Source organism: Sitophilus oryzae, unplaced genomic scaffold, assembly GCF_002938485.1.
Source record: "Sitophilus oryzae breed Bouriz unplaced genomic scaffold, Soryzae_2.0 scaffold_1898_pilon_pilon, whole genome shotgun sequence".
Classification (NCBI taxonomy): Eukaryota; Metazoa; Arthropoda; class Insecta; order Coleoptera; family Curculionidae; genus Sitophilus; species Sitophilus oryzae.
Genome location: NW_022146610.1, coordinates 810,828 through 835,691, shown reverse-complemented (window position 1 = coordinate 835,691; position 24,864 = coordinate 810,828). Strand labels below are relative to the sequence as shown.

The 24,864-nt window shown below is 33.7% G+C and overlaps 2 protein-coding genes and 2 pseudogenes across 2 annotated transcripts; all 4 read left to right on the top strand.

Annotated features, from left to right (window-relative positions):
* Nucleotides 1-2,267: 2,267 nt before the first annotated feature.
* Nucleotides 2,268-3,145, top strand: LOC115883391 (annotated as a pseudogene).
* Nucleotides 3,146-3,971: 826 nt separating this feature from the next.
* LOC115883393 (twisted gastrulation protein homolog 1-like) lies at nucleotides 3,972-4,940 on the top strand. Its single transcript, XM_030901759.1, has one exon. The coding sequence runs from the start codon at nucleotides 4,076-4,078 to the stop codon at nucleotides 4,790-4,792; it is 717 nt and encodes a 238-aa protein (XP_030757619.1). The 5' UTR covers nucleotides 3,972-4,075; the 3' UTR covers nucleotides 4,793-4,940.
* A 483-nt stretch (nucleotides 4,941-5,423) lies between these two features.
* LOC115883388 (twisted gastrulation protein homolog 1-A-like) lies at nucleotides 5,424-6,897 on the top strand. Its single transcript, XM_030901756.1, has one exon. It carries the CDS (start codon nucleotides 5,804-5,806, stop codon nucleotides 6,524-6,526), a length of 723 nt encoding a protein of 240 aa, XP_030757616.1. The 5' UTR covers nucleotides 5,424-5,803; the 3' UTR covers nucleotides 6,527-6,897.
* Nucleotides 6,898-8,429: 1,532 nt separating this feature from the next.
* LOC115883407 lies at nucleotides 8,430-11,143 on the top strand (annotated as a pseudogene).
* Nucleotides 11,144-24,864: the final 13,721 nt, after the last annotated feature.

Sequence of the window (24,864 nt, the reverse complement as noted above, 5' to 3'; positions counted from 1 at the left end):
AAGATCAAAGCGGCACGCTACACTGTCCGAGCTGTTTTTTACTTAAGCTGTGGTCACGCCTCGTTTTCGCGCCAAGCAAATTTCACTCATTAATTTAAGTACTTTTCAGATGAAATTTGTACAAACCGATCTTACATACAGAAAGGTCCACAGACTTCGAGACAAAGTAAAAATCAAGTCCATTTAGCGTGTGTCGCAATTTTCACACCTTAAAAAATTAGTTTTTTATAGCTATAGCAACTGCAGCGACTATAAAAAAAGCTGTGTGATTTTCATAGAAAATAAGGGCACCTGTAATTCATTTGAGAATGTTATAAATCGCTAAAAGAGGTTTCAAATCTCTTGGATTTCTATTAATATTAAATAAATTTTATTAAAAATTGAACTAAAATTGTTAGTATAATTAAAAACACTTCAAATTCATAAATTGTATCAGTCAAATTCCCTCATTTAAGGTGAATATTTAAAGTAAATATAAATACAGCACATTCTAAGCTCTACTTATCTTTAAGAAAAATTTAAATCATCGGTGCAATTGGGCATTAAGCCATTTCGAATGAATAATAAATAATAGTATTAATAATGTACATTATAATAATAATTAATTTTATATCATAGTGTGTATTAAAACTACTAAAACACTTTTAAATTGGTATTATATTAACAACTATTTTTAATCCAAAAAAAAATAAAAGTAACAAATTTCTCAATCAAAATATTTGTGGTCCTGAAAAGGACCTTTGTTTTCCCATGTTCGTCAAGGTAGGTAATGGGTAAACGGTAAAAAACAGGAGAATGAAATTTAAAAAATTACAAAAATTGTACAAAACTACCTCCCTCTTGCATTAAACAATAATCCAAACGATCATAAAATCCCCTCTCCGCACATTGGATAACATATCAGGGGCGACAGTGTCAAAGGCATTAAATATTTTCTGCCTTAACTGCACCAAGTTTTGAATTTCTTCATAACCGTAAATTTTAGATTTTATGTACCCCCCTAAAAAGAAATCATTCACCGAGAGGTCAGGTGAAATTAAACGTCAGTCTATACAAAACTGTCATTTTTGAAAACTATAAAAAATTGGACACAAGCTAAATGGACTTGATTTTCTTATGTCTCGAAGTCTGTGGACTTTTCTGTATATATGTTTTAGGTAAAAATGTATTAGAAATCATAAATATTTTAATTATACCCGACATGTGCAAGGATCCCATTAATTGATACGTTAGAGAATACATCTAATTTGAAATTCTGAAAAGAGCAAGAGATTTATTAGTTAGGCACCCAGAAAATTGGATTCTATACAGAAAGGTTAGATAGTACTGATAAATCATTAATGAACTCAATTTGTGGTTAATATTATATTTATATACATGTGGAAGAGATATTGTAATTATATCGTCGGCTTTATAACAAAAAGGCGTATCTCGATTTTTGGCAATTTTGACATATCAACTTCATGACATGCCTAATGGGTCATTTTTTAGCATGAAAAATTGGCCGTATATCAATATTACACCTTATTCATTTTATATTAATTTAAAAATTTGCCCCATGCTAAATACTAGAATTAATAAATAATTAGAATGTTTAAATTGCTCTCCTCAAAAGTTGCGAAAATCGACCGAAAACACCTTTTCGTCATAAAGCCCACGATATCACCTGTATTTTTTAAAAGTAATATTAATAATTTTTCTTGTAGTTTCACACACGCTATTGCTATTGGTGGATAGTATGATAATCTGATTTTACGCGTTAATATATTATTTATATCGAGTAAACAACACATGTACATTTACGATAACTACGAGAAAAGAAGGCAAATGTGTGTGATTCTGGATCGAAATGAAATCTGGATGGAACTAGGCATAAAGCATATGCAATACATTCTCAGATACGGTAGAAGAACTAATGAGGTTTATATGGATGGACCGTACTTATGGCATGATAATATTTTATTTTTATATGGATACAGTATTAAAAGCCCATATACTTGCCTGATATATGGCTGAAGGATCATTGGATAGCAGGATTTCGAACAAATGATATCAAAAAACTCTTGAATTGGCCCAAGAGCACGCTGCGCGACAACTTCCTTTGATCGCACCAGTTTAGCACAATAACCAACACCTCCAGCTTCGGTATGGTCCTGTTCCAGCTGGCGACAGCGATGTGTGCCAGCAACAGAAAGACGATATTTCTTAAAGATCAAGTGATCAACCATCCATCAAAACTAAGCATCTATTAACATCCACTAAACATCTAAAACCTGTATACTTTGAATTTGTTGAAAGATATTATTCCTTAAGGAGGCAAAATAGTTAAGAAAAAAGATACACCATGAATTATATCATACCCCTGTTGCTTTTGACGATATATTTCATACAGTCAGCAATACCATGCAACGAGGCAGTATGTGGCAGTGTAGTCAGCAAATGCTTGCTGACCGAATCGTGCAATTGCGATTTTAATTTTGACAATTGCTCTTGTTGCAAGGACTGCTTGAATTGTTCGGGATATCTGTATACGGAGTGTTGCTCTTGTGTAGACATGTATCCGAAGCCCAACGCAACCAGCAGTCCCCTCAGCAAGAAATCCCATGTAGAAGACTTCCAAGAATCCTTACCAGGATTGTTCAATGCCTTGACAGAAGCCCCTGACAACTTCAAAAGATGGAACAGCACCACTTTTCCCATTGACATTGATATCACACACTACAACAACAAGAAGGAAATCAAATTTATGATCCAACAAAAAAATGCAGAGCAATCGGTACTTCCCAGCTCGATCATATACACGGTGAATTGTACTGTAGCGTTTTGGGCTCAGTGCATGAGCTGGACCAAATGCAAGTCCAGCTGTCAATCGATGGGAGCAGAAAGTTTCAGGTGGTTTCACGATGGTTGCTGCGAATGCGTGGGCGATAAATGCATTAATTACGGAATAAATGAGAGCAAGTGCAGCAACTGCCCAGTAAGCGACGAGCTGATTGTCCTGAAAGACAATGACATAGACGAGGATGAGCCCGATTTTGGAGAAAACGATGACGATACGGATTAGGTACTTCCGAAATCTACATCAGACAAGAAACAACAAAATATGGTAGACCAGCAGAACGATGAGATTGTTTCAATATATATTAAAAACACCTACCGAAATCAAATCTGTAAGGAAATAAAAGAATTTTTTTTTCAGAAAAAAAAAATAGAAAAAGAATAAAGCAACCGTCCTTGCAAATAACTGAAATTAAATCAATTGTTTAAACTTATTTGATTTGATTTTATATATTTAATATTTGATGAAGATTTATATTGATGAAGACAGGATTTTTAAGGAGTATTAATTTGGCAGCACATTATTGAAATAATTTTATTATGCAGTAGACGAACTTATGATTATAGAAAAAAAATAGGGAATGCTTAGAAGTGCAGAAATATAATGCTGTTGTTTTGTTTGAGAAAAATGATATAATTATATCGAGTAAACCACAAATGTACATTTATGATATGAATTACGAGGAAAGAAGACAATTGAGTGTGATTCTGGATCGACATGAAATCTGGATGGAACTAGGCATAAAGCATATGCAATACACTTTCAGAGGAAGATAAGGTGGAAAAACTAACGAGGTTTATATGAATGGGCCGTACTGAATGGGCCGTAGGCATGATAATATTTTATTTTCATATGGATACAGTATTAAAAGCCCATATACTTGCCTGATATATGGCTGAAGGATCATTGGATAGCAGGATTTCGAACAAATGATAGCAAGAAACTCTTGAATTGGCCCAAGAGCACGTTGCCCTAACTGCCCGACGACTTCCTTTGATCGCACCAGTTTAGCACAATAATCAACACCTCCAGCTTCGGTATGGTCCTGTTCCAGCTGGCGACAGCGATGTGTGCTAGCAATACAAAGACGATATTTCTTAAAGATCAAGTGATTAACCATCCATCAAAACTAAGCATCTACTAACATCCATTAAACATCTAAAACCTGTATACTTTGAAATTGTTGAAAGATATTATTCCTTAAGGAGGCAAAATAGTTAAGAAAAAAGATACACCATGAATTATATCATACCCCTGTTACTTTTGACGGTATATTTCATACAGTCAGCAATACCATGCAACGAGGCACTATGTGGCAGTGTAGTCAGCAAATGCTTGCTGACCGAATCGTGCAATTGTGATTTTAATTTTGACAATTGCTCTTGTTGCAAGGACTGCTTGAATTGTTTGGGATATCTGTATACGGAGTGTTGCTCTTGTGTAGATATGTGTCCGAAGCCCAACGCAACCTGCAGTCCCCTCAGCAATAAATCCCATGTAGAAGACTTCCAAAAATCCTTACCAGGATTGTTCAATGCCTTGACAGAAGCCCCTGACAACTTCAAAAGATGGAACAGCACCACTTTTCCCATTGACATTGATATCACACACTACAACAACAAGAAGGAAATCAAATTTATGATCCAACATAAAAATGTAGAGCAATCGGTACTTCCCAGCTCGAACATATACACGGTGAATTGTACTGTAGCGTTTTGGGCTCAGTGCATGAGCTGGACCAAATGCAAGTCCAGCTGTCAATCGATGGGAGCAGAAAGTTTCAGGTGGTTTCACGATGGTTGCTGTGAATGCGTGGGAGATAAATGCATTAATTACGGAATAAATGAGAGCAGGTGCAGCAACTGCCCAGTAAGCGACGAGCTGATTGTCCTGAAAGACAATGACATAGACGATGAGCCCGATTTTGGAGAAAACGATGACGATACGGATTAGGTACTTCCGAAATCTACATCAGACAAGAAACAATAAAATATGTTAGACCAGCAGAACGATGAGATTGTTTCAAATATATATTAAAAACACCTACCGAAATCAAATCTGTAAAGAAATAAAAGAATTTTTTTTTCAGAAAAAAAAAATAGAAAAAGAATAAAGCAACCGTCCTTGCAAATAACTGAAATTAAATCGATTGTTTAATCTTATTTGATTTGATTATATATATTTTATATTTGATGAAGATTTATATTGATGAAGACAGGATTTTTAAGGAGTATTAATTTGGCAGCACATTATTGAAATAATTTTATTATGCAGTAGACGAACTTATGATTATAGAAAAAAAAAGGGAATGCTTAGAAGTGCAGAAATATAATGCTGTTGTTTTGTTTGAGAAAAATGATATAATTATATCGAGTAAACCACAAATGTACATTTATGATATGAATTACGAGGAAAGAAGACAATTGTGTGTGATTCTGGATCGAAATAAAATCTGGATGGAACTAGGCATAAAGCATATGCAATACACTTTCAGAGGAAGATAAGGTGCAAAAACTAACAAGGTTTATATGAATGGGTCGTACTGAATGGGCCGTAGGCATGATAATATTTTATTTTCATATGGATACAGTATTAAAAGCCCATATACTTGCCTGATATATGGCTGAAGGATCATTGGATAGCAGGATTTCGAACAAATGATAGCAAGAAACTCTTGAATTGGCCCAAGAGCACGTTGCCCTAACTGCCCGACGACTTCCTTTGATCGCACCAGTTTAGCACAATAATCAACACCTCCAGCATCGGTATGGTCCTGTTCCAGCTGGCGACAGCGATGTGTGCTAGCAACAGAAAGACGATATTTCTTAAAGATCAAGTGATCAACCATCCATCAAAACTAAGCATCTATTAACATCCACTAAACATCTAAAACCCGTATACTTTGAATTTGTTGAAAGATATCATTCCTTAAGGAGGCAAAGTAGTTAAGAAAAAAGATACACCATGAATTATCACACCATCATACCCCTGTTGCTTTTAACGGTATATTTCATACAGTCAGTAATACTATGCAACGAGGCAGTATGTGGCAGTGTAGTCAGCAAATGCTTGCTGACCGAATCGTGCAATTGCGATTTTAATTTTGACAATTGCTCTTGTTGCAAGGACTGCTTGAATTGTTTGGGATATCTGTATACGGAGTGTTGCTCTTGTGTAGACATGTGTCCGAAGCCCAACGCAACCAGCAGTCCCCTCAGCAAGAAATCCCATGTAGAAGACTTCCAAGAATCCTTACCAGGATTGTTCAATGCCTTGACAGAAGCCCCTGACAACTTCAAAAGATGGAACAGCACCACTTTTCCCATTGACATTGATATCACACACTACAACAACAAGAAGGAAATCAAATTTATGATCCAACAAAAAAATGCAGAGCAATCGGTACTTCCCAGCTCGATCATATACACGGTGAATTGTACTGTAGCGTTTTGGGCTCAGTGCATTAGCTGGACCAAATGCAAGTCCAGCTGTCAATCGATGGAAGCAGAGAGTTTCAAGTGGTTTCACGATGGTTGCTGCGAATGCGTGGGCGATAAATGCATTAATTACGGAATAAATGAGAGCAGGTGCAGCAACTGCCCAGTAAGCGACGAGCTGATTGTCCTGAAAGACAATGAGATAGACGATGAGCCCGATTTTGGAGAAAACGATGACGATACGGATTAGGTACTTCTGAAATCTACATCAGACAAGAAACAACAAAATATGGTTGACCAGCAGAACGATGAGATTGTTTCAATATATATTAAAAACACCTACCGAAATCAAATCTGTAAAGAAATAAAAGAATTTTTTTTTCAGAAAAAAAAATAGAAAAAGAGTAAAGCAACCGTCCTTGCAAATAACTGAAATTAAATCAATTCTTTAAACTTATTTGATTTGATTATATATATTTGATATTTGATGAAGATTTATATTGATGAAAACAGGATTTTTAAGGAGTATTAATTTGGCAGCACATTATTGAAATAATTTTATTATGCAGTAGACGAACTTATGATTATAGAAAAAAAAGTAGGGAATGCTTAGAAGTGCAGAAATATAATGTTGTTGTTTTGTTTGAGAAAAATGATATAATTATATCGAGTAAACCACAAATGTACATTTATGATATGAATTACGAGGAAAGAAGACAATTGTGTGTGATTCTGAATCGAAATGAAATCTGGATGGAACTAGGCATAAAGCATATGCAATACATTTTCAGAGGAAGATAAGGTGGAAAAACTAACGAGGTTTATATGAATGGGTCGTATTGAATGGGCCGTAGGCATGATAATATTTTATTTTCATATGGATACAGTATTAAAAGCCCATATACTTGCCTGATATATGGCTGAAGGATCATTGGATAGCAGGATTTCGAACAAACGATATCAAGAAACTCTTGAATTGGCCCAAGAGCACGCTGCCCTAACTGCCCGACGACTTCCTTTGATCGCACCAGTTTAGCACAATAATCAACACCTCCAGCTTCGGTATGGTCCTGTTCCAGCTGGCGACAGCGATGTGTGCTAGCAACACAAAGACGATATTTCTTAAAGATCAAGTGATTAACCATCCATCAAAACTAAGCATCTATTAACATCCACTAAACATCTAAAACCTGTATACTTTGAATTTGATGAAAGATATTATTCCTTAAGGAGGCAAAGTAGTTAAGAAAAAAGATACACCATGAATTATATCATATGCTTTTGACGGTATATTTCATACAGTCAGCAATACCATGCAACGAGGCAGTATGTGGCAGTGTAGTCAGCAAATGCTTGCTGACCGAATCGTGCATTTGCGATTTTAATTTTGACAATTGCTCTTGTTGCAAGGACTGCTTGAATTGTTTGGGATATCTGTATACGGAGTGTTGCTCTTGTGTAGACAAGTGTCCGAAGCCCAACGCAATCAGCAGTCCCCTCAGCAAGAAATCCCATGTAGAAGACTTCCAAGAATCCTTACCAGGATTGTTCAATGCCTTGACAGAAGCCCCTGACAACTTCAAAAGATGGAACAGCACCACTTTTCCCATTGACATTCATATGACACATATATGAATGGGCCGTACTGAATGGGCCGTAGGCATGATAATATTTTATTTTCATATGGATACAGTATTAGAGGCCCATATATTTGCATATATTGAATTTGTACCGCTGAAGATGGGAGGAGAACAAAAACGGCAAATCACTGCTGCCAACTGCATTCACTGTAAAACCTGCCATATTAATTTGTACAGCTGGAGACGAGAGAAGCAGAAAGGCTGCAAATCAATGCTACCAACTACATTAACAGTAAATTCTGCGATATAAATTTGTACCTATGAAGATGGGAGGAGAACAAAACTGCAAATCATTGCTGCCAACTGCATTCACTGTAAATTCTGCGATATAAATTTGTACCGCTGCAGATAGTAGGAGGACAAAACGGCAAATCACTGCTGCCAACTGCATTCACTGTAAAACCTGCCATAGTAATGTTTACAGCTAGAGACGGGAGAAGGAGAAAGGCTGCAAATCATTGCTGCTAACTGCATTCACTGTAAATTCTGCGATATAAATTTGTACCGCTGAAGATGGGAGGAGGACAAAACGGCAAATCACTGCTGCCAACTGCATTCACTGTAAAACCTGCCGTAGTAATGTTTACAGCTAGAGACGGGAGAAGGAGAAAGGCTGCAAATCAATGCTACCAACTGCATTTACAGTAAATTCTGCGATATAAATTTGTTCCTATGAAGATGGTAGGAGGACCAAACTGCAAGTTATTGCTGCCAACTGCATTCACAGTAAAACTTGCCGTATCAATGTTTACAGCTGGAGACGGGAGAAGGAGAAAGGCTGCAAATCAATGCTACCAACTGCATTCACAGTAAATTCTGTGATATAAATTTGTACCGCTGCAGATAGTAAGAGGACAATACTGCAAATCACTGTTGCCAACTGCATTCACTGTAAAACCTGCCGTAGTAATGTTTACAGCTGGAGACGGGCGAAGGAGAAAGGCTGCAAATCAATGCTACCAACTGCATTTACAGTAAATTCTGCGATATAAATTTGTACCGCGGCAGATAGTAGGACAATACTGCAAATCACTGTTGCCAACTGCATTCACTGTAAAACCTGCCGTAGTAATGTTTACAGCTGGAGACGGGTGAAGGAGAAAGGCTGCAAATCAATGCTACCAACTGCATTTACAGTAAATTCTGAGATGTAAATTTGTACCTATGAAGATGGGAGGAGGACAAAACGGCAAATCACTCCTGCCAACTGCATTCGCTGTAAAACGTGCCGTATTAATGTTTACAGCTGGAGACGGGAAAAGGAGAAAGGCTGCAAATCAATGCTACCAACTGCATTCACAGTACATTCTGCGATATAAATTTGTACCGCTGCAGATAGTAGGAGGACAATATTGCAAATCACTGCTGCCAACTGCATTCACTGTAAAACCTGCCGTATTAATGTTTACAGCTTGAGACGGGAGAAGGAGAAACGCTGCAAATCAATGCTACCAACTACATTCACAGTAAATTCTGCGATATAAATTTGTACTGCTGAAGATGGAAGGACAAAACGGCAAATCACTGCTGCCAACTGCATTCACTGTAAAACTTGCCGTATTAATGTTTACAGCTGGAGACGGGAGAAGGAGAAAAACTGCAAATAAATGCTACCAACTACATTAACAGTAAATTCTGCGGTATAAATTTGTACCGAATGCCATCAAGTACAACACGAAAAAGAACGCCGTATCAAAACAACATTCTGCATACGTTAGGTTACTGGTCGAAAACAAAATCAAGCCAGATATAAAAGGCAAACATGGTTCAATAAAAAGACTTATAGAGATTAAACAGATCTGTATCAGATGCAACGGCAGTCTTAAGCTTGACTTAACTGAAGCTGTTAAAAATGGTTAGATAACCCCTCCGAAAACCACGGAGTTATTGTCACTATCCTCAGTGGGGCAAGTCATGCAAAGAACCATTAGACTGAAGCGGGATTTAAATGAACCAAAAGACGATTGGGCAAGAATTCAGCCAGTGTTATACACATTCACAGATGACAAAAAGAATACAGAAGCTAACGTAAAGAACTTGAAGAAACGAAGAACGAAGAGAGCCTCAAGAAAACACTTAAAAAAAACGAAAACGTACAGTGCAGTAGACACAAGATGTACGTCCACTTCGGAGACGTAGGTTAGAGTGACTGGATAGTAGCTCCCCCAGGGTACAACGCGTACTACTGTTCAGGTGAGTGCAAATTCCCCCTTGCCGATCACCTGACCGTGACGAATCACGCCATTGTGCAGCTGCTGACGAATTCGGTGAATCCGGCCAAGTTACCGAAGCCTTGTTGTGTGCCCACGCAGCTGAATGCGATATTGATGTTGTATTTGGATGCTGACAAAAAGGTGGTGTTGAAGAACTACAAGGAAATGGTTGTTACAGGTTGAGGATACCGGTAGTTGAGTTAAAGTGAAAGGGAATGGAGTGACTTTAGGGTGGGTAAAAGAATTTATGCTCCAAAATTGTGGTTTGTTGTCAGTTATGTTGTTTTTTACTAAAGGTTTGGAACGATATTATACTCCACCTTAAGATTGCTGAATTGCTTGACATTGCTGTCAACTGCATTCACTGTAAAACCTGCCGTATTCATTTTTACAGCTGGAGACGGGAGAAGGAGAAAGGCTGCAAATCAATGCTACCAACTGCATTCACAGTAAATTTTGCGATATAAATTTGTACCGCTGCAGATGGGAGGACAAAACTGCAAATCACTGCTGCCAACTGTATTAATTGTTACAGCTGGAGACGGGAGAAAGAGAAAGACTGCAAATCAATGCTACCAATTGCATTCACAGTAAATTCTGCGTATAAATTTGTACCACTGCAGATGGGAGGAGGACAAAACTGCAAATCACTGCTGCCAACTGTATTAATTCATACAGCTGGAGACGGGAAAAGGAGAAAGACTGCAAATCAATGCTACTAACTGCATTCACAGTAAATTCTGCGATATCAATTTGTACCGCTGCAGATGGGAGGAGGACAAAACTGCAAATCACTGCTGCCAACTGTATTAATTTTTACAGCTGGAGACGGGAAAAGGAGAAAGACTGCAAATCAATGCTACTAACTGCATTCACAGTAAATTCTGCGATATCAATTTGTACCGCTGCAGATGGGAGGACAAAACTGCAAATCACTGCTGCCAACTGTATTAATTTTTACAGCTGGAGATAGGAGAAGAAGTGCAAACCAATGCTACGAACGGCATTCACAGTAAATTCTGGATATAAATTTGTACCGCAGTAGATGGGAGGAGGACAAAACTGCAAATCACTGCTGTCAACCGCATTCGCTGTAAAACCTGCCGTATTAATTTGTACCGTTGGAGACGGGATAAGAAGAAAGACTGCAATTTTGAAGAATGACTAATTATCTTTACATATTTTTACACATTAGAAGAAAAACATTAAAAATAATAAATAAACATCTAGGTTTTACATACAAAATCCCTTATGTGTTTTATTTACCCTTTTCCTATCACTGACTGAAAAGCTAGTAAAAAATAGTATTCGAATATAAAAAAACAATTATATATTGTAACTTTTAACTTAATATAATATAATAATATTAAAAAGTAGCGTACTAATTTACGACATCAAAATATCAATTTTATAATATTTCGGATTTCCCATTTTATTAGTCCGCGCCATTTAGAAAGAGACTATAGTATTTTTTTACATCCCCTTAATTATGGCAAATTCAATCGACCCGCATTCCAGAGTCACAGCCAGCATCGTTTTGCGTGACAAGTCCGGATCAATTCTTTCTCGGGCACGCCGCTTCCCGATCCAGCTGGCGCTGTTCGCAGCCGGCCACAGCTGCTCCCCCGGAGCGGCTGGCTAGTAGGGATGTTCGTTACGATACAATATTTTGAAGTATCGATACATTTTCTCTCGATATAGATATTTTGTATCTATCTTTTCCATACGATACGATACGAGTATCGATACTGTTTAACCGATATCGTATTGTATCAAATACATTAAACAGCCGCTATACTATCCCCGAAATATTTCTGGAAACATTTCGTAAAACATTCCTGGAAACAGTGCGATAAATATAAGCCCGTGTTATAAAAATGAGTTCCCACGTTTCCTGAAATAGATCGAGACGCGCCCTGATTGGTTGTTTGTTTTTTATTGTTAATAAGGGTTAATAATAAAAATACTATAATAATATTACACGGGCTTATATTTATCGTACTATTTTGTGAAGTAGCACGAGGCAATCAAGGTCAAATATTGTGGTGGGTGGCGGCTTCAGAAAAATAAGTTAACATGGAAAAACTGATATGAAAACAGTTACTAATGGTAAATTAAATTGACTATTCCCCGAAAGTTACACAACAATATTTAGTTTTAATCATTATCTAATATTATTAATTACAATGTAGTAAAAAAATTGAAACAGTGACTAATTAGCGGTCTACTATTCATCGGATTATAATCAACGGTATTGCGCCTCATGGGGAACAAAATATACACAAAATTATTTTAAAAATCGTCTAGTTATTTATTATTTCTGGTTATTTTAAAGCAACATTTAGGTATACTGTAGTCTGTAGCAAAGTTTAGTTTACGAATTTGGTTTTATTTTTCTAGTTTTATTTGTCTAAATCTCTGCATAATAAATACTAGTTGAATGGATTTATATGAAACCACCCTGGGTACTAATAAAAGTATCGTTTACAGATTTCTCTTAAGAAAAATAAAAGAACATTGCTTTTAAATAATGTCTTAAATTAAAAAATCTCAAATTTTTTAAGTGGGGGGGGGGGTACGCCCTATATATTATAATTTTTTATGATAGACTTTACAAACTCTTCAACTTTTATTAAGTATGTCATATACCATATTTTTATTAGTTTGCGGTGTATTCCAATTTTTTCTATTTTTACCCATATATTTAATACAATTATGCTATAACATCATAGTTGCTATGACAAAAAGTAATAATTATCAACATTTGATATGTCTGTTATGCAAGTTGAGAACAAAACTACAACTTTGTACTTGAATTTTAGTTTAATTTGTTGTAATAAGTATAGATGGTAGAAATAATACTAACAGATTTTCCTGAAAATGAATTACTCATGCCACTGTGACGGATATACACGAATAAGCTAAAAGAAATTGTTCTTGATTCAGTATTATCTATACTAATACGAGCCCTAACAACTAAATGTTCGGACAAACAAAAGTTTATTGATAATCTTTATTTTTACAACCTGAATTATTAAAGTTAAGAACGGCATTAAAAATATATTAAAATGTAACATTTCTAATGAATATTTAAATAGTTTAGTTTATATAAACATCAAAATGAACTGTAGGCGAATAAATATACAAACACAGTGCATAATAAAGTGACAATTAATTGTTCGGACATTTTAATAAATAACTGTTTTAATATGGCGTTACATCGGCATGTGTTTTTACAACAACTGCAAGTCTGTCTGGCATTATTTTTATTAATGATTGACATACGCCAAAATTTTGCTATAATTCAATTAATATAGATTCCATAATTCGTCAAATAGGCAACGGTTCGTCCGAGATCGCCACGCAATTTTTGTTTCGTTTTATGTCTCGATAACATAGTCATAATCGATAACAAGGTCAAGACTGTGCGAAGGCCATGAGAGGACCTTGATATTATTGTCCCTAAACCATTTTTTAGTAATTTTAGCCGTATGGCGTGCACCACCATCCTGTTGAAATATAAAATTCATGTCCTGGTAAAGGACTCACGCACTTGGCACAAGAGTGTTTTTCAAAATTTCTTGATATTTTGACGCATTAATTGTACCTTCTACCCTAAAACACCCTAAAAGCATAATGCTTTTAGGAAATTCCACTGTCCTTTTGAGGCCATCTTTGATGAAGCTCATTGATGCGTGCAATGTAATCTTTTCACTTGCAGTTTGCGATTGGAATTATCAGCGTCGGATTGGAAGACTAATTTCACGAACTACAAAAATAATATTAAGGTGCAATATTTAATTATCTCCCATTCCAATGCTGATAATTCCAATTCCAAATTATAATTACGGATTGTATGTGTGCACGGATTACATGTGCATATGAGCCAACTTAATATCGATATAATAAATATAATCGAACACCGCTAAAGTGTTTTTTGATAAAGGTTACTTCAAAAGAACAGAAAAATTTCCTAAAAGCATTATGACTTCAAGGTGTATGTCCACAATGAGTCCAGAAAGGTATGAGGTGGTAGAAGGCACAATTTTTATGCGACAAAATAATAAGAAATTAAAAAAAAAATAGTCTTGTGCCAAGTGCTAGGGACCTTTATCAGGACATGCATTTTATATCTTAACAAGGTGGGGATGCATGCCATATAGCTAAAACTAGTAAAAATTGGTTTAGGGACAATAATATCAAGGTCCTCTAATGGCCCTCGCACAGTCCGGACATTAATCTTATCGAGATATCGTGGCATAAAACGAAACAAAAATTGCGTGACGATCTCCAACGAACCTTTGCCCATTTGACAATGATATTAAGTGAACTATGGCAAAATTTTTACCCTGACTTCTGTCAAACATTAATAAAAACAATGCCAGAAAGGCTTGCCGTGGTTGTCAAAGTGCATGCCGATGTAACGCCATAATAAAACAGTAATTTATTAAAGTGTCCGAACATTTAGTTGTCACTATATTATGCAATGCTTTTGTTTATTTATTCGCCTACAGTTTATTTTAATGTTTAAAGAGACTAAACTATTTAAATACTCATTAGAAATGTTACATTTTAATATATTTTTAATATAGTTCTTAAATTTAATAATTCAGTTTATGAAAATAAAGGTTTTCAATACATTTTTGTTTGTCCGAACATTTAGTTGTTAGGGCTCGTATACAGGGTGGTCCGAACTGTATTCCGGAAACTTCTACAGCATATTCTGCAGATAAAAATATATAAAAAAGTTCGTATAAATGTATGTCCTAAAATGCTTGGAGAAACAGGGTGTAAAAGTTTCATTTTTATTTTGATTTTTACCAAATAATTTCTGAAGTAACATCAATATTTAGATGAAAATTGGTGTTTGGGAGTTTTTTGACATGAGAAATTTGATTTTGATGTCAATATGACTCCTGTTTGTAGGGGGCGCCACCTACATGTGTTTTAACTGTTTTGAAGAGTAATAACTTTTCGTCCGTACCTGCATAAAATCACTGAGTGAAAAAATATACATTTCCGTGATTTTTTACTTAAAACATGTTCTTGGTAAAAATCGGTACGAGCAACCGTCCTCAAGATATTTAGAATAGGAACAGTCAATACATGTCATTATTGACAAAAAATAAACATGTTGAGTAGATAGTCTTGACTAATTATCACTATAAACTAATCTTGATTAGTTTGACTAAAATTATAAATTTGGAAACTTTTTAATTTTTTTCAATTAATCATAGATTTTTATTCGAAAAAATGATGATAAAACAGCATCTGTTGAACTTTTGGCATTTCAGTCTAATAACTATTTAGTCAACATGTTTAATTTATGTAAATAATGACAGGTATTGATAATTTCGATTCCAAATATCTCGAGAACTATTACTCGTAGCGATTTTTATCAAGAGACTTTTTTACGTAAAAAACATCGTAAATGTATATTTTTTTACTCAGTAATTTTATACAGGTACGGACGAAAAGTTATTACTTTTCAAAACCAGTTAAAAATATATAGGTGGCGCCCTCTACAAGTAAGAGTCATATTGACATCAAAATCAAATTTCTCATATCAAAAAACTCCCAGACACCAATTTTCATCCAAATATTGACGTTACTTCAGAAATTATTTGACAAAAATCGAAATGAAACTTCAACACCCTGTATCTCCGAAACTAAGCATTTTAGGACATACATTTATACAAACTTTTTTACTTATTTTTATCTGCAAAATATGCTGCCGAAGTTTCCGGAATATAGTTCGGACCACCCTGTATAAAATCCTTAAGTGACTGACATAATGATTAATCACGATCCTGCTCAAACCACTCAACGTAAAAAGCTCAATTTTGGCATACAGGTTGATAAGGTGTAGAGGTTCGATAAGAAGGGATTTTTCGAAATTCCAGTTCCAAGAGGGTGAAACCATAGTTTAAGGAAAAGAGTAGTTGCACTCTCGCAAATATTTTCTGCCAGTTTTTGCAAGCTGGCAGGTTGCAAAGCGTTTCAGTTGAATTCGGTCCGTCGAGCTGTGAGGTTCGAGCGTTGCATCCGAACACAGGGACGGATTGACAAAAAATGAGTGCCTTACTGTGCGCTGCTATTAATTGTGGAAATAATTCAAAAAATTGTTCTTTGAGTCTTTTTAGATTTCCATCGGATGTAAATCGGCAAGCTGGTAGTAATTATCAATTAACATTTAATTATATTTGTTTATTTTAGAAGCTGAGATATTATGTAATTAATTAAATGTTATTATTTTTTTTAGCATGTGTGCAGATTTTAAAAATAGTTTTTTAGATATACAGGTTGTCTCAAATATGCACATGAAAATATTTTTTGGTCAGGGGATTTTCCATAAAATTTCCATTCCAATAATAATTTACGAGATAATTTATATAAATTGGTTTTTGAAACAATTTAGAGTAAATATTTTGTACATCTAAAGTCTCCGCAAATTATTCATATTTTTTAATTGAAAGAATTTTATAATAGCATAATCTCTTATAAATTTAGTGAACTATATTTTTTATGTTTTTTTATTTATTTTTTATTATAAGTCGTCTTAATATAACAATATTCAAAATATTATAGACAAGATATTGAGTTTATATTTGAGGGAAGAAAAGTGCCGCACCTAGCTTTAAACCACCGTAAATATACAGGGTGGCCCATTAGTGCGAGGAAGTTCAATATCGTCGTCGTTGTCGAAGATGTGAAAAAAGTTTTATTCATATGTTTCAAGGTTTATAAAGGGGTGTATCCTAAAATAGTTTGTTATATACAGGGTGTCACAAAAAAAGTTATGGTAAAGTTAGTTTGATTTTTTTTTATTATTTTACATCATTCTATATACATCATTCTATATTGGGTATTTTTTATGGCGTCACCAAAATCGCAATATTTAAAATGGTATATCTCAACTTTTTTAAATGCGACATTCTGTATATTATTTTTCTGTCAGATGCAGAATTAAAAAGTGAATATTTTTTTATTAATTTAAAGTGTTTCTAAATTTTTACCGCTGTCGCAGATATTCGCAGTATTATATTACATATGGCTCTTTCAACAGTAAATTTTTTTCAAAGCCACCTAATATGATCTTCGTCTGTCTTGTCCTGTCAAAAAATGTTCACCTTTTAATTCTACATCTGAAAGAAAAATAATATACAAGGTGTTGCATTTAAAAAAAATGAGATACAACATTTTTTAAATATTACGATTTTGGTGACGCCATAAAAAATATCCTGTATAAGATAAAGTAAATTTTTCTACACGAATTTATTCCGATATCCTTCATGTTTAAGAAAACATAGCAAAGTATTAATAAAGTTATATTCACTCTAGTTTTTTACCACTTTTCGTATATAATGTTTTTAACCAAAGTTTTAGTAAATAAGAAATAGATTGGCAACACTGCAGTGTGCTTTAAATAAAGACAGTGTACTATAGCATAATTTTATGCCGAATCCAGTTATCTACAGAAAATTAAACTTGCTTTAAATAAAAAAAGTCATAGAAAATCTCTGAAATAGATAATAATATAAAAATATGTCATTATATATTTTTTCCGCATTTCTTCCCATCAGAAGATTTCCAGATACAGAAGAATTGTTACCTACACGAAATGTGAAAATATTCTGTTTTCGAGCAAGTTTTTACTCGATGATCATTTTTTTTTATTTTATTTTATTGTGAACTCATATTTTCCTAAATACATATCTGTGAAACTATGGCGAGTGCCACGTCTATACTTTGCCTAGTTAATAGACCACGACTATACAGCTACGTCGTCGGCTACGGAGGCGAGAACCAGGTCATATAAAGTGGCAGAAAAAGAACAAAGGATTTGACAACGAGTAAAACTACTAGTTTCCTTATACTATGGTGAAACCACCCCTCAAATATTGCAATATTTTTTATTTAAAAAACGGTCAAGTTTCCGAAAAAACGCTTAAACACGTATATTTTATTTTGTTTTTTTTTACATATTTTAAGATTTTTTAAAAATGTATACAGGGTGTTTCGAAAAATCTGGTCATTGATTAATCACGATCCTGCTTAAAGCGCTTGACGTAAAAAGCTGATTTTTGAAAAACAGATTGACTTTAGGGTGTAGAGGTTCGATAAGAAGGGATTTTTCGAAACTCGAATTCTAAGGGGGTGAAACTCTCCCTCATATATTAAAATATTTTTTATTTAAAAACCGGTGAGTTTTTCGGAAAAACTCTTAAACACGTATATTTTATTTTGTTGTTTTACATATTTTAAGATTTTTTATAAATTTATACAGGGTGTTTCATAAAATATGACCATTGAGTAATTACGATTCTGCTTAAACTGCTTGACGTTTAAAGCTGATTTTTGGCAAACGGATTGACTGTGGGGTGTAGAGGTTCGATAAGGAGGGGTTTCTCGAATCTCAAATTCCAAGAGGGTGAAAACGCCCCTCAAATATTACACTATTTGTTATTTAAAAAACGGTTAGTCTTTCGGGAAAATGCTTGGACAAGCATAATTTATTTGTTTTTTTTTTACATATTTTGAAATTTTTTAAAAAATCATACAGGGTGTTCCAAAAAGTTCTTGACGTAAAAAGCTTATTTTTGGCAAACGGATTTTTCGAAAGTCAAATTCCAACGAGATGAAACTACCCCTCAAATATTACCAAGTTATATAATAATATCGTCATATTGTTTTTTCTCATGCTGACATAAATGTGAGAAAATTTTATCCAGTTTTTATGTTAATGAAAATTCTTGCTTTGCTTTATCATCACCATTACAAATGATTAATTCGACGCGAACGAAGTCGCTGGTACACGCTAGTATATTATATAGTACTTTGCTACTATAAGAATAGATATAGCTTATCTAGTAAACATTTTCAGTGTGTAATGGGACGGTTTCGAGGCAGTAGTAATATTGGCTTTAAGAAATAAATTATAAACCAGAATTGCTACGAGAATTTTTTTTTCGATATAAAAAATTTATGTCGAAGAAAATTCCTATATCATTAGGCGTCAACAACTAGGTAATCTAGTAACTATATAATCTATGGCTCTTCGCCCAAAGGAAATATCCAAGTGTCATATTATTATCTTTCATAATATATAAATACCCCAAGAAATTCACGACTGATTTTAGTTTATTTGAGTAAAGTTAATTAATATAAACTAATAATAACAATTGTAACTAATTATTAAACTACTTGTTAATTATTAATAATAAAAATATTTTTGTTTTGTCATGGCAACTATGATGTTTTAGTATAAATAAATTTTGAAAAAAAATAGTGAAAATTGATTAATACAGAATAAATCGCAAACTATTAAAAATAGGTATATGACATACTTAATAAAAGTTGAAAGTTTTTGTAAAATCGTTGCCCATCATAAAAAATGATAATATATAGGGTGTACCATATAAAAAATTTGAGATTTTTTAATTTTATATAGTTGAAATTCATAAATATATTTTGAACATCCTGTACCATTTAACTAAAATATCTTTACATATATATATATCTTTTTTTTCATCTTTATAAAACTCACACCTACCAAATTTTGTTGGTCCAACTTCAGAAACAATGGCATTACTGATAATATTTTACCACACTGAAATCTAACATTTGTTCAAACAAATTGAAATATTACAAAAACAATTAATTTTATGTATATAATATTATTTACAAAAAACATATAGGATTTTACGCAGAATCTAAAAATAAAATAAAAAATGAGGTGTTGTATTTAAAAAAAAACATATATTATATACCCTACACTTTTTTTGATGTACCCTGTATACTTTATAATAATTTTAAAATGTGTATCTTAACCTTCCCTATAACTTTTATATTTAACATTTTTTTTGTAAATCTCGAAACAAATGAGATAGTGGACTTATACTCTATCGTTGACTCACCCTGTTCATACGTACAGGGTACTTGTTGTTTTTGTTCTTTACTTAATTGGAATATATTTCTAGTTGTTTATTTAATATGAATTTGTTATTTAATAATAAAATTCAAAGGTAATTTTGTCGTTGTGATCATATGTGTATCATATCGTTAAAAAATACTAGTTTAACTAGTACTTCATTTCTAATTTAATATCTTGTATGGAAAAGTATCGATATTTTGGCATTCGATATATCGACGTCTCGATATTTTTTCTTAAGATCCGTATTGATACTTTTAGAGTATGGGAACATCCCTACTGGCTAGTTCGAGCGCGCGCGACCCGGAATAATCTCGGGCGCTGCCGCCCCCTGGTGTGGCGCCCAGTAACGAACAAGCGTCTAAAATGCCGGAGTCACAGCAGAGGGGATGTCGTATAAACTATTGGAAAATCTAGCGCTGTTGTCAGATGGCACTTATTATCGCCCGAATCGAAGAATATTTGAATATTTATAAAAAGAATGAACTAAGACTTTAACCCTCAACGGCTACACTAAATAAGTTTCCTTTAGTCGCTATATACAGAGTGGTCTAGTAGACACATCTATTAATTTACATAATTTAATTGAAAATAAAATGTTATTGTATTCCTCTATATTCTATACTTTTATGAGTTTACATGAGTTAGTTAAAATATACAGGGTGGCGCATCTCATTCGCCTAGGTTGATTATACAAAAAGAGAAAGATGTAGAAACAAAATATTTTATGGGTATATGTGGGACGGCAATGTGCACAATTTAAAATTATTTTGAAATATACAGGGTGTTCCGAAACTAAGATCCATACCAAAGTTATATTTTTTCTTATGGAATACCCGGTATTTTAGTTCAATTTTGGATTCTTGGGCCTAAAAAACGGCATTTATTATAAGGGAAAAATATGTTTAAAAACTTCAGATAGATTGACGTAAAAAGCTTATTTTTGGCAAACGAATTTTTCGAAAGTCAAATTCCAACGAGATGAAACTACTCCTCAAATATTACCAAGTTATATAATAATATCGCCATATTGTTTTTTCTCATGCTGACATAAATGTGAGAAAATTTTATCCAGTTTGTATGCTAATGGAAATTCTTGCTTTGCTTTATCATCACCATTACAAATGATTAATTCGGTACACGCTAGTAAATAAATAAACTAAATATCTGAGAACATCCTACAACTTGGCAACATTGTCGGGTGGCCGGGTGGACTAGTGGGACGTAGACGCTAGCGACCCGAGCGAACCCTGCCGATGTCGAGGTGAAGCGCTGCGCCGGCCGCAGACCTAACCGATTAGGAAAACCGCGAAAAGAATGGGGCCCGGTGCGTGGGACCGGTGTTAGTGATGGCGGACAAGAGTGCCAAGAAATTGGGCGGCGTGTCCCCCACGCCGGCGGAGGGGGAGTCGTCGGACAGTGACGGGGAGACCGAGCCGGCCAAATCGTTCCATAGACGCTGGTCAACGAACCGCGAAATAAACAATTCGGTACGTTCAAACCATCAACCCCTTTGTGTTTCTCTCTGTGTGTTCGTTCATTCAGCCTGTTGCCGATGACAATGTCGAAACGCTGCCCAGTTTTCAATTTCTGTCCTGTGTGTCTCATTGGGCAACGTTAGCATGTTCGTGTATGTTTTTATATGTATTTTGTCAGGAATCGGGCTAGTATTAAATACACAAGTTAATCGATTTTCCAGATTTCTCTAAATGTGAACGGCTTTCGTTCTGGATGATGCTTATGGCATGTAATTGGACGCTTTTTATATATTTTTTATATCAATTTTTACGCAGCAATGTATTTTAGGTATTTTAAGAAAATTGTTTAAATTGCCTTTATTTGTACTGGTATTTTTTGTAAGTAGCTCTAACATAACGCCTGTAAAATATTATTACTAAAATTGTTTAAATTGCCTTTATTTTGAGGTATTTTTGTAAGTAGTTACGCCTGTAAATTATTATTAAATATATTTTTCATCTTAACATCTGTTTGTTTATTATTAATCCTTATTTTTCATCATTTATATGCACGTTTGTTTTAAAGTAAAACGGTTACATTGGTGTATATACGAGCTATCCCAGTAATGATGTAGCATATAATACAAAGTAACGTTATTTTGTTCTAACCCAATTTCTACAGTTAACGAAGTTTGGTTTAATACCATTCTAAATGAAACTGGACATCTGACAAATATAGGTTATGTAATTTATCGAACCTGTTGCTATCTGAAAAGCCTGCAGTCTTTTATTTTATAAATTCTTCATATTTTAAACAACATTTTATTTTAATGAATATAGGCCTTGTTTTTGAGTTTTTCTAATGTTTACAAACGAGCATGAAATGTTGTTGTATTACCAATGAATAAGGTTACTAAAAAATTGAACGAAGCAATAGGGGTGTTTTTTTTTAAATTGTACTACAATGTTCGCCTAATGAATTTTTTTTATAAGTTTATTATTTCCGGACTTAGCGGCCGTTTCATGAGCCCTTTGGGGTGGTTTTCAAAAAGTTTGTTTTACAGCAAATTGACCCGTATGAAAGTTGTTCATAATAAATGGACAAGCAGCTTTTCCTCACGAGTTTTTATTGTAGCTTGATTATTTTTGGAGATAGCGTCCAGTTCATGAACAAATTAGGGTAGTTTTCAATGTTACTTTTTTTTCAGCAAATTCACCCTAGGAAACTCAAAATAAGTTTTTTTCAAGTGACAATTTTATTGGATTATAACTCTATTTTAAAACCTTTACTATCTGTTAAAAGGAAAAACTACTTTTTTAGCTTCTGTTATTTTAACATTTTTTTTTAATATTCTTTTGCTATTTAATGGTTGATTTGAATTAGCACGTTCTTGTTTTACAGTAAATCTGTACATTTGTGTATATGTTACAGTGAAAGTCGGAAATTCAGTGATTGTTAACATTCACTAGGAAATGCTAGCAATTACGCATTGGACTAGTGAATGTGGTATTTTAAAGAGATTTGTCGACTTTTCCTAGTAATTTCTAACATTCACCAGTAAAAGTATAACATTTACTAAAGTTTGCCAGTAAAAAGTATTCTGTTGTACAGGGCGGTGTGGTAAGGAAGAATTTTGGTGGAAGTTAGAACAAATAAAACTTTTAAAAATATAGGATCACCTCAATATTCAAGCTGATCCACATATCTTAACATTACAATTTACTTCTTTAGTATATTTATTAAAAATTGTAGAAAATAACGACATAACCTTCTATATTAAAAGGGAAAAAATAGTAAACATTTTAAAGCGTACAAAACGATCAAAAAAACATTCATAAACATAAGATTACTTATTGGTACAAGGTTTTTATAAGAAAGTTCTTCATCGTGGAACAAAATAAAGTATGCCCTAATTTTCTTCTTATCTTCTTAACGGTAGTCATTTGTTTTTTCAAACCCGCTACTTCAAGCATTTGAAAACGTTTAATAAATTCATACTCACTAGGTTCCTTAATATCTTTTTCCCTTGCACGCTTAATTTTTGCTATGACTTCATTATATTGCAAAAATGATAATCAAGCACTCATTAACGTAACTAGCAATTTATCCTGGGGGGGCTAGGGTTGAACCAAGGGGGGACCTAGGGATGAAAAAAAAATTAAATTATTAAAAAAATGAAAAAAAAAATTAAAAATATTATTAAAAATTACTATATATTATACGTTTACATGAATTTCTTTATAAATAAATTTGATTATTTATTTTATTGTTGCGTTGTTTTTCTTTATAATCACCCCTTGTTGCAGTGGATTACTTAAATACCTACAAATTTTGTAAAAAAATAAAAATTATCACACATTTTTTGAACAAAGAAAAATAATATTAACTAAACAAGAATGGAAAAAGTCATTTTTACTGTATCACAAGCAAATAGAAATTAATATTTTGCAATGAGTCATCGTTCAGTCAAAATTCAAGATTTCTCTGGGGGGTGCCCAGCAGTAGCTGGGGGCCCTGTAATTACGCCAATGCAAGCACTATTAGTATATTCTTGTGAGTGCCTAATTTTTCACAGAAAATTTCTTCCATAGGGAAAATTCCGCACAACACTTTTTACAACGATAACAAAACAATTATACATAGCCACAAAAAAACAAAGCGAATGTTTCACCACGTCGCATCGTCTTCTCACCTTTGCTCGACCATCATGCACGCCCAAACAGAAGCGGGATACGTCACTGAAGACCACATTATACAGGGTTGTTCACCACATACGACACGGAGTAGCTAAACGATTAGATTTTTACAAATTGTAAGTTTTGGGCTTGTTGAAAGACTATTAGAACTACAATTTAAAAATATTTTTACAAGATACAGAGTGTTCCAAATAAATAAAAAATATTAAAGTTATTATTTTTTTAAACAGAACACCCTGTATAGTATTACATTTTTAGTTTCTATGATTAAAATGAAGGTAAATTTGATTAAGGTTTATCACCCTTAAACCTTACCGTTTTTGAAATATTTTCAAATTTGTGAAATTGCAGTAAAAATTTTAAGGCTTCGTTTCTCCAAGGGTATCCAAGTTTTTAATACTAAATATTTACTGAAGTTTAATTATTGATCAGTTATTGTGTTGCAATAATAAAAATAATACTGCCTCATACAGAATGTCAAAAAATTTATCTTAAATAATTTATTCTAGCTTTAAACGGCAATAACTTCTTTAATTTATATAGAACACCCTGTATATTTTAGGAGAATCAGATGCACAATTTAATTGTCCATCAAATTGTGATATCATTTTTACCTATCCCTTCAAATTTTCGTAGAAAATGCATTTTCT

Coding starts and splice junctions, on each gene's coding strand:
- LOC115883393 (XM_030901759.1), top strand. CDS start 4,076: ATGAATTATATCATACCCCTGTTACTTTTGACGGTATATTTCATACAG.
- LOC115883388 (XM_030901756.1), top strand. CDS start 5,804: ATGAATTATCACACCATCATACCCCTGTTGCTTTTAACGGTATATTTC.